A 17,991-nucleotide genomic window follows, 5' to 3' on the forward strand; every position below is an offset into this window, starting at 1 on the left:
TGTGTTTGTAATTAGAGTGACAGCAGTTCAGTGCTCTCTGGTTAGCTGCAAGGCTTTTCCTTTTACAAAGTCAGAGGTTAATTGCTGATATTGCATGAGTGTGTAATCTCTTCTCACAGGGTGTTTTGCACTGCAGTGTGGGAAGAAACACAGGCTCCTCCTCTCATGCCCAGGACGCTGCTGCTTATCACCATACCCTGGGCTGCTGCCACTCAGCTGTGATGTGAGTTTAACAACCTGCCCTGGTGCTTCTCACAGGGGTTTTGCAGAGGTTATCATGCACCTCACAACAGGTAAGGATGAGCTGAGGGATTATTTAATGCACCCTAGAGGCCCATGGTTTGAAGCAAAGGAAAATAAACTGATACTAGTTCAGGGTCTCACCTGAAGGCTTTGGCATAACCTGGCCTCTTGAATTAAAGGTGTGTGCTTTAATTTGTAATTTTAATGTTCTGGAGCTAATATCATACTTTAACAGCCCTTGATAGACTATACACATATACTTCTTTAGAAAATCAGTCTCTCCAAAGGCTGAGAGAATGAGACTTTTATTTTTCTTGAAGCTCCACTGAAGAGGTTTGTCCTCTCCCACACAGCCTGGCTTGGTTATATCCTCAAAACATGCAGCTACAGCAACAGAAGTCTTTGCACAGTGGCTTAAGTTCCTGCATGGGAATTAACATCTTGCCCCAAGGCAAATCCTGCCTTCAGCCTGTCCCTGTCTGTGCTCCCATGCAAACTGTGCTTGAACACAGCCTGTGAAACCTGGAATACACCTGGAGCAAAACCCTCCTGGACTTGGCCTGAGCTCAGCCTCCAAGCTTGTTTAATTGGGTACAGGTAATTACTGGAGCTGTGGGCTAAGAGCCCACCACCAGGAATTCTCCACTGAACTTGGAAACACACAGCTTTATTTGTTCAGAGTTCACTGAGCTCCTTATTACAAGGAACTGACCTGGGAGTGAGAAACATCATTGGGGTTCAAATATTAAAATTATTTAAGGAAACCTCTGAAGTCTCTCCTCAGTATCATTTCATACAAACGACTGCAATGGGTAGGAACAGAGCAGTTACTGTAGAGGACAATGCTGCACTTTTAATGCCCCTGAGCAGCACCAGAGGAAGTGATGCAACCTTCAGAACAGTGTTCATGCAATAGCATAGCCACAAGGGCAATTTCTTTCCAACCACAGTTATTTAGTGGTTGATCTATGGCCTAAATGACACACAGGAGCCAAATCTTTAGCCTAGCTGAGCCTTGTAAAGTGTCTGTATTTTGGCTGCAACTTTTTATGAATGTCAAGGGCTTGCTTGGATTCTTGCAGTCTCCCAAAGATGCAAAAGACCTACAAATAAATCAGCAAAACAAATCCACAAACCAGCATTGCTCACCTTTTCTTTTTTGACTTTGATTTTCCTTGGGACTGGAACATATGTGCTGTTAAAGAAAAAAGAAAGACAGCACCATGATAAATAAAAGCCCAACTTTTTAGTATTTTTATGTAATTCCAGAGAAAGAATATTCATCACATACAGTAATAAATTCAAATTATTCAAAAGTAGTAAATTCAAGAAGTTGCTGTAAAATGAGGCTGCAATTAAGTAACACAGCAGGAAAAGAATTGAGCTGTCACTGAAGCAATTTTATGGGAAACTATTACATTCTGAAATATTCAAGTTAATTATTGACAGTAGGACACCAAAGATTTAGTTGAGAATACACTGTAGAGTCAATACTATGTGGAGCTCTAGACTTCTAATTTTTGGATCATTATTTTTTCAGTCTTTGCTCTTTGATGATGGGAAAGACTGTTTAATTTCTTGGCAGAAAAACCTTCCCCCACCAGGGGGAGACTTTTCCTCTTCTAATACTTGGAGCTACCACAGGATTTTCAGAGTCTGTGGCAGCAGAGTTCCCCAGTTCTGTGGTTATCTGAAACTTGGGCAATCTCAGTATACAGCCCCGCACAAAAAACTCTTTCCCTCCTCCCCAGGATGATGCTGAAGGCTTCTAGCAAAAAATTTCCAAGTTACACCTTATGACTGGGTTGAAATCACGAGTCATGTCTTGGAAATGAAAAAAACTTTCATTTCCCATATTTCATGCACAGTGTGCGCTGACATTGCACAGCTCATCACGAGTGCTGTAAGAAAAAAATCATTCTGAGTTTGTTCAAAGTGAAAAAAATCGGGTTAACTGGCCTTGTAATTGGAGTATATCCCAAAAGATATCTTGCATACTTTTTAGACGGGTTGTGGTAAATCAGCAAAGCCTTCCATTAGTTCAGTCAAAATGTTTTCACTTGGGTTTTGTTGACAGGGCTCCTGTCATTAAGGTTTTATTTTCTTTGAACCACAGAACATCATCACTTTAAAACTCAATCTAAATCTTCCGAAACCACTGGTGACCTGGCAATGTTCTCCTGACCTGCAATCCCTGCTCTGGGCTGGAGGCAGTGAGACAGGTTTTGGGTGGTTCCAAGGCTCCTAAGAGGCGATGCTGTTGGGGAAAGGGACACTCAGACAGACTTCTCAACCTGGTCTCAGCAAATATGCCCTTGCAGCTGCAGCCCACACCTAACCTCAATCATCAAATCAGTAAACATAGTCTTGGTGATCCCATGCCCTTTTTGTGCTCTTGAAGACAAAAAGAGCTTCTTTGCTGCTAGAATTTCCTTAATATCATATTCAATAAACAGTTAATATTTTCTAAAAAGGTGATGTGAAAGAAACAAGAGGGCTGTATTTCATGGATAGATACAGTAGAAGACCAAAGAGACAAGAATGCAGTGTTCATGACTTGTGGACATCTCTGACCTAACCAGGAGACTGCTGGAGCTCTTGTCAGGTGACATTAGTAATTTTAACCAAGGGCTACTTCATTGTTTCAGAAGAAACACCCAAGTCCTGCTGTCACGTGGCTGCAGAATTTCATAGAATGACACAGACAATATTGGCACACTGATTAAGACCTCTGCTCTTATGATCAGGTAAAACCTGGGCTGCAGGGCAGCCAGGGAATGAGACCCAGGAGGTGCCACACAGGAGTGGGACAGGATTGACACCTTTGATTAAGGGGGCTACAGCCAGTGTAATATATCACCTGGGAAACATCTTCCATGAGCACTTTGCAAGGCTCTAGTGAACTCTGTTATTATTCCTGGCCATGTTGTACGAAATATTTATTGATCCTTTGACCCAAGATGTGTAACATTTTAAAGAATACAATACCTGACAAACTAAGGGGAGTTGTTTCACCATGCAGATTCCTAGAAGACTTGCAAGTGAAGGCTACCAAGGTAAATATATGGCTGATGAGGGCCTGAAAGTTTCTTATCCCAGAGAAGGCATTTCTTAGTCTTTTCTGGATCAATGCTTAGTCTTAGAGAGACATTTTTAGATGGAAATACATCAGTCAAATGCAACTGAGAATATCTGAGAGAATCAGCTATTAATTGAAGCTAATATTAAGGCAATCCAAAGATTGGCTTTTGTTTCGAATCATAAAAATTGCAAGAATTATGATAATACTAAAAGAAGAATATGTTTAACTCTCAGGTTTTGAGTTTTAAGAAATTCTTTCATTTGGATGAAATACAGAAAATTAAACACTGTGTAAAAGTCTAATCAATACAGGATGCTTATTGTTTTTAGCTATGAGTACACTTGGGTTCTTGTCAGCCTAAACTCAGCTGGCACTATGTAACCTGTGCACATGGAATAATGCCCAAGCAGACCAGGGTAAGGAGATATGTACTTCTTCCTTTCCAAAATGCTGACTTTCAAACATGTTTTATTTTTATTTCATGCCTTCTCCCCTTTAAAAATGTGCACTTGACAATTTCCTTATATCCATTATCTAACACTGTGTGTTTAATGCATGCTTGTAGGTTAATTCTACAAGGCTAAAATTATGCTACATATATTGCTATGATTTGTATGCTTATGATTTTTTGCTTTTATTATTCCAGCTTATTAATTACACAATTTCTCTGTTTTGAGTATGACAAATATCTTAAAATAGTAGTATTTCTTTCATGTGGTTAAATAGACACTAATTTATACCAGATGCTTACCAAGCCCATGTATACAATCTAATTATAAATATATAATATAGCCTGTAATTTATTAAGCAAAGGTGTTTTCCCTTTTATATGCTGTGACTGCATTGTGGTCAAGCAGTTATATCTTCCTAATAGGCTAAGGGCTCACTTGAAATCAGTGCAGGGCTCAGAGTACAGGAAGTACCAAGAGCTTTCTCCTGGGGCAGGGCCAGGCAGTGGACCTGCCTGCAAAATGTGTGTCCATGTAAGTTATAGAACAATAGAATCATTTAGGTTGGAAAGACCTCTGAGATAATTGAGTCCAACAGTTAACCCACCACTGCTAAGTCATCACTAAACCATGTCCTTAAGTGCCACACCTACACCTTTTTTAAATCCCTGCAGTGTTGGTGACACTCCCACTCCCATGGATAGCCTGTGCTGGACAACTCTTTTGGTGAAGAAATTGTTTTTGATATTCAATCTAAACCTCCCCTGGTGAAACTTGAGGCATTTCCTCTTGTCCTGTCTCTTGTTACTAGAGAGAAGAGATCAATCCCCATCTGGCTACATCCTCCTTTCAGGAGTTGTAGAGAGGGATAAGGTCCCCCCCTGAGCCTCCTTTTCTCCAGGCTGAACCCTTCCAGCTCTCTCAGCTACTCCTCATCAGATTTGTGCTGCAGACCCTTCACCAGCTCCATGACCCTTCTCTGGACAGGCTTCAGCACCTCAATGACTTTCTTGTAGTGAGTGGTACACTTTTCTAAGTGTACTGATTTTCCCAAGTTATGAGGATATCTTGAAGGTAGATTTTTTTCAACCCAGTTTATGATTGCATGTATTAAATGCTGGTGATAAAAAGGTAAAATGAAGCTAACACAGATTTGTACAAGTTAAGGGAATCTTAATAGAAAATGAAAATTATCTAACATGTATCTACAAAGAGAGAAAAGAAAATTAAGAAAAGAAATAAAACTTTGTTTATTTTTCCATCAAAGAGTTTTACTTAAAATTGCAAAATGGGTCTTATGCCCAGTCAACATGCCCAAGACACACTTCACCAAGTTTAAATCTTCTGAGAATTTGAAATTGGGAAAAAAGTTGAAATGTCTTGAAGTATTTCTCCCTGGAGTAAAGCAATCTGATCTGCTCTTGCTGTCTATGCATAGTAGAGTGTCACCAAGCAATCTCACAAGGCTGTGGTTTCACATCCAGCAGATAACCTCACACAGTACAAATGTCACGTATTTCATTCTCTGGATTAGGAAAAGCCAGCTTACAGAAGGAAGCAGGCTGCTAGCAGGCTTTCAGGAAGAAACATGCATTTTAATCACATTTCTAATTCTGGTGCTGTCATAAATGTATCTAGCAGGAGACTGAAGGAGAAGGGAATAATACAGGTAACCTCACTCCTGAAAAGTAAGAGCTGTGTTAATTACCTGATTCAGCCTTGGCCCTGATGAGCCACAGCTATATCCAATAAAGATAAGTGTGATAAAAGGGAGTGGGTTAGCTAATGAGAGGAAGCTCATCATGGATGGAAGATCATTAAGAAAAATGATCCTGAGGAGAATCAGTATTGTGAGGTCAGTCTGGGTCTGCAGTTAGAGCCTGTTGTTGGAACCTGCAGTCACAGTCTAGCTGGGTAAAAAGCCTGCAGTCAGAGTCTGCAAACTAACACCTGCAGCCAGAGTTTAGCTGTAAATAACCAGCAGTCAGAGGCTGCAGGGAAACCTACAGTAGGAGCTTGCTGCAGTCACAGTGAGTGAATAGCTGGAGTCAGGATGGCTGAGCTGTAAAGAGGAATAAATCAGGACCTTTTTCATGCTGTGATAAACAAGAAGCCTGTGTCTTGGCTCATTTCTGCTCTCTAACAAGAGAGCTGCTGTAACAGGAGACAACCTTTACTTCTCTGAGACTCCTGGAGATGTAAAGATCTCGATCTTTGCCTCAACAACTGCATCATAACATTAAGCTTTTCCTAGGAATCAAGAGTTTAGGCCTGAACTCTAACTCGAGAGGGTCTGTAAAGCGCCCCTAGGCCTTGCTAGAAACAGAGATTTGCCCCATGTAGGCTGTCATCTCCTACAGCCACATGAAGTATGGAGCTCCCACCCCTTGTGCTGCCCTTACTCACAAGTTGATGGTGCCTGTGGTGAGAGCGGTGACAACCCAGCGCAGGTCCAGGGTTTTGAAGGGGATCAGGACCATGCTCACGTTTGCTGCCAGCTCTTTGTAGCTCTCAGGATAAACGAAGTGGTGAGTGGTCTTGCTCCCAACATCTGATTCATAGCCAGCCGTGGGAGCACGGTTCATTCTGCAGCCCGAAAATAAGAGTTGAGACAGAAGAGGAATTAGGTAAGTACAAGCACATGTGAGTTTTCATCAAGTCATTTGCTTGAGGTACAGGAGCATGCTCCCATGGCTAAGGGGAGTGCTATATCCAGGGTGTTCAGACAGACCTGACAGTGTTTTGGGGTCCTCAGGCATGCTGGAATAATCATAACCCATGTGACTGAACAGTAAATGAAACCTCAGCTTTAGTGTGGAGTTCCTTGGACTGAACAGGAGTGTCTACCAAGCAGGTGTATCTCTGAGCACATCCCTGCATCTCCTTTACAGTCATCAAAAGAGTGGTGAGTCATGAGGATACATCTCACTTCATCCTAAAGCTGCACCATCCAGCTGGTGAGAAAACATTGCCCTGAAGTACATGCCTTCTTACAGTTCCATTTCCCCCTTACCCATACAGGTGTATTTCAATGTCTAGGAACAAGGTAATTAATTATGCTATGAGTGACAAGAAGCAGCAAATATTCCTTATGGTTCTTCCACAAAAGGCACCAAAGTCAGTGCCAAATAGACACAAAGACAGTGACCAATACAGGACCTGCTGCTGACCCTTCATTTACTCAAACCTTACTTTTACTTTGCAGCATGTACTCCAATGTCCACAGATACTCAGGGTCCCTGCACACACATGGGGTGCCTTAGGAAACCCTGAGGTCAGTGCATGGAGCTCTGCCCAGGGCCTCCAGGGCTCAGTTAAGACATGTTGGCTAAACAGGGCTACCCTGCCTTGTGCTGGATGTATCACAGAATCAGAGGATATTCTGAGTTGGAAGGGCTCCACAAGTAACATTGAGTCCAACTCTTAAATGAGTGGCCCATACAGGGAACAGAGAGGGGATTGCTGAACTTAGGACTCCAAAAATGCCTCTATGCCTGTGTTGCCTTCTGAAAGCCAATCTGGGAACACATCAGCAATTCTCTACCTGATGCTTGAGCTCCTCAGTGGCAGAGATTTGCATATTTCTGCAGTGCAGCACAGTGCACATTAGAGACCCCTGAAGCAACTTGCATGAATCTATGGTGCTGTGAAAAACCATGGAGAAACCCCTCAGTTGTCTCTGAGCAAATTTTTTTTCTTTTTTTCCTGCAATAACATTAGCTCAGCTCCTGGCAGAAGCACAGGGAGGACAAGGAAGGATGTAGCTGACGAGGTAATGAGGAGCATCATACATTACCAGACAACATGCTGCCCTGGTTAATGACAACAGGAGAGGCAAAATCCGTTTATCAAGTCTATGCCAGGCTGTGTTATTGCAGTTCTCCCCAGGTGAATTACTTAAGTTTTTTTCTAACTCCCTTCAAGGGAGCTATTGGTGTAGTTAGAATATCCTGCCAGCCTCATGGATTTGTTAGTGAGTTCCCTGTTATTGGCTTCCCTGCCAGAGGCCCACACCATACTGTGTAGAAATACTGGAAAAGCATGTGACTTTCCGTGTTTTATCTTGAGATTAGTCAGTCAAAGGTATAAAATATGGGTGTTTCTTTCCATCAAGACAAAGACAAAGGTGACATGTTGGTCATCTTACAATCTGCCCTTGGGTCTATGTACCTTTCCTGCCACCCGTGGGGGCTGTTGGTGCCACACGGCAGAAGGCAGAACTCACACCCAGCCTCAGCAGGAAGGACCAAGCAGGAACTTCCTTCTGTCGTGAAAATTACACAAATAAATGTCATAAATAGTTGGACAAATAAAAGTGGGCTGGAACATGCTGTTTGGAAGAAAAGGTGCCCTCAGACTCCTTGGCTCCCCCCTGCACTTGGCTGTATTGCCAGAGCATGTGGAAGTGAATTTCAGGTCACCAGAGATTTTGTGTTTGACGCACAGAGGGGTCACCTTCTCTGTGCAATCCTTTCAGGTCTGGCTTAAGATTGCTGAAATATAAATCTGAGACTGAAATGTTCACTAAGTGACCAAGAGCTTTGGATGGGCAAGGCCTCGGAGCAGAAACATGCACCTGGGCTGTGTTATTCTCTAGTTATTACTACCACCTTTTGAGTCTAGCAAAATCTTTTCTGCATGAGTCTGGAAATGTAGGACAGGCAATAAAAGAAAGTCCACACAGGAACGGGGTTGTCTCCCTATGGAAGGACAGAGTTAAGCATAAATGTACCACAGCTTCCCACACTTGCAGCTACCCCATATTTACAACAAGTAGGAATAATGTTGAACACTCTCCCTTTCCCTTCATGGATCTGAAGGCCAGGTTGGTGCCTCTGCCTTTGGGGAGGTACTTTTGGCAGGGAGCAAGGCATGCAACTGAAGGAAGTAACTCCTGATATGAGTAGTGAAGATTTAGATGTCACCTGAAGACTCTATGACATGCTCAAGTCACATCAGAAGCCAAGGTGGCTTAACAGTTCAAACAGTGTTGATCTTCTGTTGATTTGTTCTTTACTTCAGTGAACAGCTTCCTACTAAGGCTTTTGTTACTTCTGAGAGAATAATCCCACGTGTGGCATTTCAAGAGCAATCCCTCCCTTCCCACCCTTTATTGCTCTCCAAATTGTACTGTGCTGGCAACTGTGATGTGAAAGGCAGATGACACATCAGAGATGAACTTTAGTCCAAATATTTTGGTTGCCCTCTGGGGATAAGCTCTGCTTACCTAGATCCTTCTTGCCTTTCAGTGGAACAAAGTAGCCAACCTTGTTGCCTCAAAAGGGAGAGGCAGTGCCATCCTTTACAAATTACCTGCAGCCAAAGAGGTAACTCCGGTACACTGAAGAGTGTCTTTGGCTTCCCCATCCTACCACTGCTTAGGGGTTCCAACAATGAACTAGTAAAAGAAAGTCAAATCTAATACAGTCAGTTAAATGTCTAAAAGGTCATTCGTGAGCACTGGCTGTAGAAATAACTTCTACCTGTAAGCGCAAACCTTTTTCCCTCTATACTTTTTAACACAGGCAATTATGCATTGTGCAGAACAAGCTATGTATCAATACCTATTAATGTTTTTTTGTCCAAGTTAAAACACGAGGTCGTATTGCCAACACACATAGTTTATAGTCATGCACACAGTCTAAGCCCCTGAAGCTCAGACTTAAGTACCAGGTTTCACTAGACAGAACCTGAAACCTTGTTCACTCACTTCCCCCGCCAGGCACCAGAGAGTTCTAGACAACAAAGGCAAGTGTATCTGAGGCGGTTTGCACTCACCTGAGCACAAAGTCATGGGAGTCGATGTCGGGGCCGTACTGCGACTGCCGCAGGTTGCCGGAGTTGCCCACGACGGCGCAGCGCCGGCAGCTGTGGGGGCCACGCTCCTGCAGGGGGTCCCTGTCCCCAGGGATCAGCCCAAACAGCTCTGACAGAGTGGTGTTCAGGCTCCTCGGGGCTTTCTCCCCTTGCAGTTTCTGTTAGGGAGAAAAATCCCTCCAGGTCACCAACACAGGCAGCTTTTCCGTGTGCTAGAGAGGGCTTGAAATGCCTCCTCAAAGAGCATTCCTGCATCTACCCACAGAGACAGCCTTCTGCAGTACAAGGCTGTGGGTTGGGAGCCAAAGTGTGAAAAAAATCAAGTGGAAAACCCCTTAACTTTTTAAACTTGGCTTCCTTTTTCCTCTCCTTCTCATCAGATTCCCACATTTCCTCAGTCTCTATCTAGTCATGATAGATTCAAGCATTTTCCCCGAGGCTGGCCTTAGCAGAATAAATACTCCTCTGGTGTTCTATAAGCCTAAACCCACCCTGGGTCAGGTATCTTCTATTAGGATATGTATAAGATTTCTTTTAACTCCCCTACAAATGATGGAAAAGTCTCAGGGGAGATGATGGAAGACAGAAGTGGCTGATATCCCTGCCACAATTTTTGGCATATACCAGGAGTGGGAGAGGGAAATGAATTGTGGAGGAACCAGCTGCTCATGCAATAAGAAACTCTACTAAAGCTAGCCCTGCGTGCTGGAGATGTATAATCCTCTAAAAAAAATTCTCCAGGATGAAGAAAACCACCCGGACCTTGGTCATTGTGTCTGTTGCCATGGATGGAAACTGTTCTGTTGCAGCTCTGTGGTGCATGGTGGAAACAATGGCTGGACTGGGGAGGTACAGGCACGGTGCAGGGCAGGTGATGGTCAGACACTCCCTTTCTGGGGCTTAGCTCTCTGAGATTTACTGAAGAGGTTGGAGTGCTGGCATGCTCACAAACAGCATTGCCCACCCTCGTGGTGCCACTTGCTTCTCAGCTCACAGAAGGAGAACAGCTCCAGCACAAAATGGGCCAAAAATGCTCTGTCTTGCTCTGACAGCCCAGGGCATGGAAAGACAGGGAGTGAGAGAAAAGAAACACCTTTTCCCACGACTCCCAGGAATGGCCTGGGCTAATTTGGCTTTAGTTTCCAATGTGTTTCCCTTGACTGCTCCAGGAACTGTTAATTTGTCCTGCTATCTCTCTCACACAAACACAAGCAGGTGCAGCACTGTAATTTTTATTTAAACTCTGTGCTTTTTGCAGGACCTTATTTGAACTGAAATGAACAACAGGTCTCTGGAGCTCAGAGCTAGAAGATGACATTGAGAACTTGGAACAAAGAAGACAAAGAAATGCATACACAGACTTAATCTTCCCACTAATCCTTCCTAATCTATATACTTGTATATGGACTGCACAAGGTGATTAGGATGCAAGGTAATTAGGATGACCAGACAAGTGCTGTAATTATGACCATGTATGTCACTATTCAGTGCAAGGCTCAATTACATAAATAAAATAGGTAATCTTCTAAACTTGTGTGTGATGCAACAAACACATGATCACATATCTACTCTTGTGTGTTCTTTGTACTCCGAATATGAGAAAAACAGTGTTAGAAAACCTGCAGCCTTCAAAATAATTTGATATTCCATAGATGTCACAGAGTGTAGTATGGGTGTACAATGTAGTAAAATACAGTATTTTTTTGAAAAAGGTACTTATTTTGAGTTATTTGAACAGACCTTTGCATACATTCATATACACTCACTCTCTCTGTAAAGATGAGCTGACTCTTAACTGTCTTTAAGAAATGAAAAGGAAACCCATCAAAATCTTATTCTTGAACTGATTTTGCCTAAGAAAATTCAGAACAGGAAGGCAATTTTCAGAAAATTCTGAGTATTCCTTTTAAAGTTAAAGTTCATCCAGACTGACAGCATCAGAAAAGGGAAAAACATAGAGTATTGATGCATTTTTTTCTGCATTAAAATAGTAAGAAACATCCTGGATAGGCACCTCCATTTACAGAGCTCAGGCACCTACCATTCTTTTATGCTTCTATCTAGAAGTAGCTCTACTGCAACCAAACTGAAACATGGGAACCAACATCAACCTGAAAGTAGGACACTACTGTCCTACAATCCCTCTGTTTTACACAACTTCCATGGGATAGATCATTACTAATGTTAGAAATTCTCTCAAGGACCTGAAATAGGGTGATGACTTTATTGCACTGCGTGCTGAACATCCATACAATGAGAGACATCTGTCCTTAACTCATTTTAAGTGCTCTGTTTTGATTTTGAAATGATTATCTGATTGAATTATACATTTCAGGCCTAACCTTCTATCAACACTGGTTAGTCTTTGATGTTTCAGCAAAACAGAGAAGAGGAAGCAACAAAGCTGGTTAACTCCAAGGCATATTCAGCTTGTAAATGTTCAGACTTAACATGCACACAGTTCCTTATTGCACAATGTTTGCTTGGCTTATTGCAAAAAGACCTTTTTAATAGCATTACAATTACAAGCCGATTACAGTTCACTTTCCCACACCAAACTTTTGTCCTATATTTTTTTTTTCTGAGTATTGTTGTCTTTTTTAAAAAATTTTTTTCCCTCCTTAGCAAGCTCCCACCAGTCTGGCCTTTCCTATAAATCAACAAAAAGCACAGAATGAAAGTCTGTCCGCTCTGTGCCAGGCAGAGCCACAGCAGGCTCTGCTAGGACAGCATCCTCGCTCCAAGTGCTGTAGATATGTGACAGGGATATATGCATAAATAGCTGCTAAAACTGGCCTTAACTACACTGAAATATTTCACCCCTGTGTCCTGAGTGAAGTGGCTGCTTTTCTCATAGGTCTGTGCAAGTAATATGCACATCTAAAGAAGCAGTTCAACATTTTGTCCAAGATCATAAAGCATCCTAACCCATCTTGTGTCCACATATAAAATATCACTGGATCAATAAACAGTCCAGCTTCCCTCCATAAAATACTTGAGTGTCATTTGAGAGTCAACTCTCTGCCTTAGATTGCTAAAAACTGTATTTGAGAGCTCAGATTGACAAGTTACCTAAATCATCTCCTTGCCTTAGAAACTCTCCATCTCACATATAAAAGTGAACTAGTTGGCTTTGCATCTTATTTTAAAAAGCAAGCAAGAAAAAAAAAAAAAAAGAAAAGAAAAAAAAAGAAAAAAAAGAACCCTCAAAGTTCATGCACTCCCTTTCTTTACACATGAATGGCCCTCCAAGGAAAAGCCTGTTGTTCCCTCCCCATGACTGTGCATGCCTCCACTAAGGGTGACAAGGGATTTGCTGCTTTTCCAAACTTCTCGGAGGACTTCACTGGGCTCTCCAACACCATCACACTGACAGCACTACCAAGCAGCAATACCCAAAGCTTGGCTAAGGGGTTGCAAAGGGAGAGTGTGAATTCAGCCAAGGCTGCTCAGAGGTAATGGCTTGGAGTGGTGAGAACACAGCTACAGTCATGGAATCACAAATTGTTTTCTGATTGGGTTGGAGGAGGCTTCATGGATCATCTTGTTCCAATACCCCTGCCACAGACAGGGACAGGTCCCACTAGACCAGCTTGCTCCAAGCCCTGTCCAACCTGGCTTGAAAACTACCAAGGATGGGGCATCCACTTCTCTGGGCAACCAGACTGCCAGAGCCTCACCAGTCTCAAAGGAAAGAATTTCTTCCTAATAACTCATCTTAAACCTGCCCTCTTCCAGGTTAGGCCATTCCTCCTTGTCTGGTCAGTACATGCCCTTGTGACAAGTCCCTGTCCAGCTCTCTTGTAGCCCCTTTAGATATTGAAAGCCAGCAATAAATTCCCCAGAGCCTTCTCTCCTTCAGGTTCAACAGCCCCAATTCTCCCAGTCTGTCTTTACAGGAAAGACGTTCCAGGTATCCTCATTGCCTCTTCTGGACTTGCTCCAAGACATCCATGTCCTTCTTATCTTGGGGCCTCAAAGGAGTCAGAACTCCAAAGGAAAGCTCTCCTGGTGTGCATCCTGCAGCCATGGCCATGTTTGGCAGTGTATTAAGCAGAAATTCAAAATCCCAAATTATTAGCAGGTAGAATAGATTAGCCTGCAATCACTGGTGTGGTGTAGATGCAGACAGAACATGGACCAAGGCAGAACCCTCGTGGTGGAGAGACAGGTACAGCTGTGGGTTTGGCAGCAGCCAGCACTGGTGAGGCAGCCCTGCCAAAACTCAGCCAGGCAGCCTGGGGGACACTGGGGTAGCAATATTGGGGTTTGTGGCTTTTCTAAAATTTTTTAAACTGTTTTCAAAAGATAAAGAGCAAATAAAGCTCCATGAGAATCTCTTTTGCACAGCTACTAATTGCCTCACTGCTGCAGCTTGGAGGCATTAACACTCATGCAACGCTTCCCAGCTACAAGATTAATCCTAGCAACAGTCTGATGGGGCAAATCCAGGTAAGCTCTGTTCTACAGACTCATGGAGAGCTTAAAAGGAAATCATCAATTTTGAAAATGCCTCTTTGGTCTGGAAAATATGGCTTTATTCTTGGTATACTTAATGTCCTTCAATTATCATGCATCTAAGAGTTGAAATGGAAGATTAAAGGAGCTCTCAAGAGTTTCAGCTTTGTTTAATGATTTGTGTAGTCAGAACATTTACATTTTCAAATATAAATATATATGTGCATATATATTTTGTAAATAACACACAATAATATGCTGAGTTGTAGAATTTCTGACTTCCATGGCTGGTATGGGTCACCTCTACAGTTCTCTGACCCTCATGCTGAGAGAGACCTGTGAGCTTGGACCACCTTCACATCCACCTGTCCTCACCGTGGGAGAAGCAGCCCCAGCCCAGCTGGACTAATGTGGGCAAGAGGTGGCCCAGGGTCAGATTCTTCCCATATGTCCAAATCTGGTCTAAATGTCACACTTACAGCCAAGCAGCTCAGCTGCAGGTGGGACTGGGCATGAGGCAGGTACTGGGACCAGAGCCTGGGGCCTGGCCTGGATTTGGGATTTGGTACTACCTTCTGCAGTGATCTGGTAGCTACAACACCTTCAAAGTGCTCAGCCCTCTGAATTGCTTTCACAGACAGCATCCCAGTTTCAAAGGAAACTTCTGATGATCAAAGTGTTTGGACACATTTTCCTCAGAGAGCATTCAAAATGCATGACTCAGGTGCCAAGCAGCTCTGCTGTTGCCTTAAAAATCAGTGCAGCTGCCCCAGCTTCCCCAGCACGTGCTGGGTGGGGATGCCTCTTTGTTCACCAGCTGAAAACAAATTTTTAAGCCATATATTACATTTTACCTACAAACATAATGAGTTTAAACTAATATTTTCTTTTAGGTATGCTAATAAGACAGCCCCAAGATCTGAGCTTTCTCCCAAAGAAAAGGCAAAACTCTCAAACATTGTAAGACTCAAGATAAAAGTTCTTATGACAGTTTATGAAAAATGTGCTACAGAGAATATTGCCAGGAAATTCTGAGCCTAAATTTACTTATCACAGCTTCAATTCTTCAACCTCAACATTTGGGTTTAGAACAGCAGGTTCTGATTTTCTATTTTTTATACTTTCTGACCACCAAGAACAATGCATCCACCCCTTAGAACAAAACAAGAAAACTATAAATAAATGCTGTGCTTTGTTACAGCATGTAAGTCTTGCCATGTTTCTTTATATACAGGTTACTAAATTTAGTGAGAACATCCACAGCATTTGTGTCATGGTAAAACAATGGAAAACTTGCAGGTGAACCAGCTCAGGGAAGTGGGAAAGAAAATATAAACAGAAAGGAATGTATCACGTAACACCAGGTGCCACCTTGCAAAAACACTCTCACAGTCCCTGAGCATAAAATGAGGGAAGGCAGAGGAGAGAGAAAGAGAGAAAGTGAGAGACAGGAAGGGTAAGAGGAAGAAAAGGGAGGGAGGAAGGAATTTCTAACAAAATGTTCACAGCCTGAAGTGTTATTAATGCCCAGATCCTCCCTGAGAGTAGAGGATTCCAATTCAACTTTAAGTCACAAAAAGTACAGAGCAGCTGCAGGGGTGTACATGGGAGGAGAATTTGGGCCATTATTTGCTACCTGACTAAAATAATGAGAGGACAGTTTATCAGCTGTGTATATGTAAGCAAATGAGATGCAAAGGAACAGTCCTGACAACATCCTCCTTGTTTCCATGAACAAAGAAACAGCCAGGTACATTTTCAGGGGCCTCTCTGGAGCAGCCCTGCCCCATGCAGCAAGATGATCCACTGCAGGGATGGTGGCACTGACCTTCTCTCCCCTGCTCCTTCCCACCTGCACAGGTGGTAGCACTAAATCCAGTACACACAAACAGCTTTATTCAGAGCAAGCAGGAATAGTCCTTCTGAAAGTCACATCCTACCAGGCTGAAAGTGTTCAAACTATATATTCTCCAAATAAACCATGAAGCAGCCTGGCAGCCATGTAAGCAAGGGAAACCATCTTTAGTCCCAAGTGTCCCTTTGTCTCCAATACTAGTAATTAATCTCTGAAATCAGTCCTCACTGATTAGTACAGGAGGGGTACTAATGCTGCAGGACTATTTGGATGAACAGCACTTACTCACATCTACAGCAACAGGGTTAAGGGGGAGGGCGGGCAGACTGAGCCTGGTGGACAGGCAAGGGCCCTGCCTGCTTTTAGGGCAGCACATCACATGGGTCTCCCCATGACAGGGATGCCACAGCTGTGTGATAAAGAGCCCCGGTGCATCTCAGAGCCCCAGTTACAGCTCAACAAGAGAGCCACAGTCTGTAATCAGCTCCTGAGAGAGAACATACAGTCATTCTCCCACCTCAAACAGAAGTTTGAGCAATCTCAGGTTTCCTCATGCCTCGTTTTTATGTACAAATATAGCAAAAAGTCACAAATTACTGAGTTGGGAAAGCACACAAGAATGAAACATGGCCATGAGCAATGTTTTCCCAAAGACTGGCCAAAATCTCAGAATTGCTTTGAAGATGAGCCTAAAAATGAACAGCGAAAAGGGAGTTGCCCCCAGGATGCACCTGGGAATTATTTACTGAAGGAATGACACTGTCTTGGAAAAGCTTACCCAAAGCAACGTGTACATAAGGGATCAGCTGCAATGAGGAGAAGAGGCCTGGGGTTTAGTCAAAACCATCTTTCAGAGGAGTCAGGGCACTTTCTCCATCTACTACACATTAGGGCAAAGACTTTCATAAGTAAAACATTCCAATACACAATGCAGTTATGTGGGACATCAAAATACTTCATGCACCCTGACTGAAGACTGAAAAAGTCTAGGAATCTTAGAAGATTTATTTTTACCATCTGAAAGAAAATTGCTTTGATTTTGTATTCTGAAGTGGTGCATTCCCTTTGAACTTGATCTGAATTAAAAAAAAAAATGAAAACTCTAAAACATGGTTAGACAGCCCTGAAAATTAATGAACAGCTTTTGTTTAGGATGGGGAGACTTTCAGCTGTTCTGAAAGCCTGTTTTTTTCATTTTGCTGAAAAAGCAACGAACCTCCTCTGAAAAAATCTATTTCAGGTTGAGATGAACTTTTAATGGTGAGGCCACACCTCGAGTGCTGTGTCCAGTTCTTAGCCCCTCAATTCAAGATGGACATTGAGGTGCTGGAGCAGTTCCAGAGAAGGCAACAAAGCTGGTGAAGGGTCTGGAGCACAGTTCCCATGAGGTGACTGAGGCTGAAGGAGGTGGGATTGTTCAGCCTGGAGAAAAGGAGGCTCAGGAGTGCCCTTGTCACTCTCTACAACCACCTGACAGGAGGTTGGGGCCAGGTGGAGGTCAGTCTCTTCTCCCAGGGAACTGGCAGCAGGACGAGAGGACACAGTCTAAAACTATGGGTGGGGAGGTTTAAGCTGGACATTAGAAGGAATTTCTTCACAGAAAGGGTGATTAGACATTGCAATGGGTTGCTCAGGGAGGTGGTGGAGTGACCATCCCTGGAGGTGTTTAAGGAAAGACTGGATGTGGCACTTGGTACCCTGGTCTGGTTGACAAGGTGGTGTTCAGTCACAGGTTAGACTTGATGATCTCAGAGGTCTTTTCCAACCTCGTTGATTCTGTAAATTGAGGAAGCACTGCCTCTTTTTTTTTTCTGCTTCACTACAAGAAGGAACATAACATATTCAGACTTCTGTACTAAGTCCCAAGCTTTTTCCTTTTTTTTTTTTTTTTTTTTTTTTTTTTTTTTTTTTTTTTCTAAGAAAGAATGCATTCAAGCCTCATGCTTAAATCAATGAGTTCTGAGTGCAGAACACAGAGTGGCTTTGCTCATGGTGTCCATGAGTAACCTCATCCTCTCATTACTGAGCTCAGTCTGAGGTATGTCCACTCCTTTGAAAACTGTCAGCTCAGTTTTCAGCTCTGTTAG

The 17,991-nt window shown here is 42.9% G+C and overlaps 1 protein-coding gene across 13 annotated transcripts in view; it reads right to left on the reverse strand.

The window, feature by feature from the left end:
- ST3GAL1 (ST3 beta-galactoside alpha-2,3-sialyltransferase 1) overlaps positions 1-17,991 on the reverse strand; it is a 77,938-nt gene that overhangs the window by 5,918 nt on the left and 54,029 nt on the right. For all 13 annotated transcript variants that reach the window (XM_066336426.1, XM_066336482.1, XM_066336472.1 and 10 more), the window contains 3 exons: positions 9,553-9,749; positions 6,181-6,360; positions 1,393-1,438 (listed from right to left, as the gene is read on the reverse strand). In XM_066336426.1, coding sequence (XP_066192523.1) covers positions 1,393-1,438; positions 6,181-6,360; positions 9,553-9,749 — 423 coding nt within the window. The remainder of the gene's footprint in view (positions 1-1,392; positions 1,439-6,180; positions 6,361-9,552; positions 9,750-17,991) is intronic.

Source organism: Sylvia atricapilla, chromosome 1 (assembly GCF_009819655.1).
Source record: "Sylvia atricapilla isolate bSylAtr1 chromosome 1, bSylAtr1.pri, whole genome shotgun sequence".
NCBI classification, from domain to species: domain Eukaryota; kingdom Metazoa; phylum Chordata; class Aves; order Passeriformes; family Sylviidae; genus Sylvia; species Sylvia atricapilla.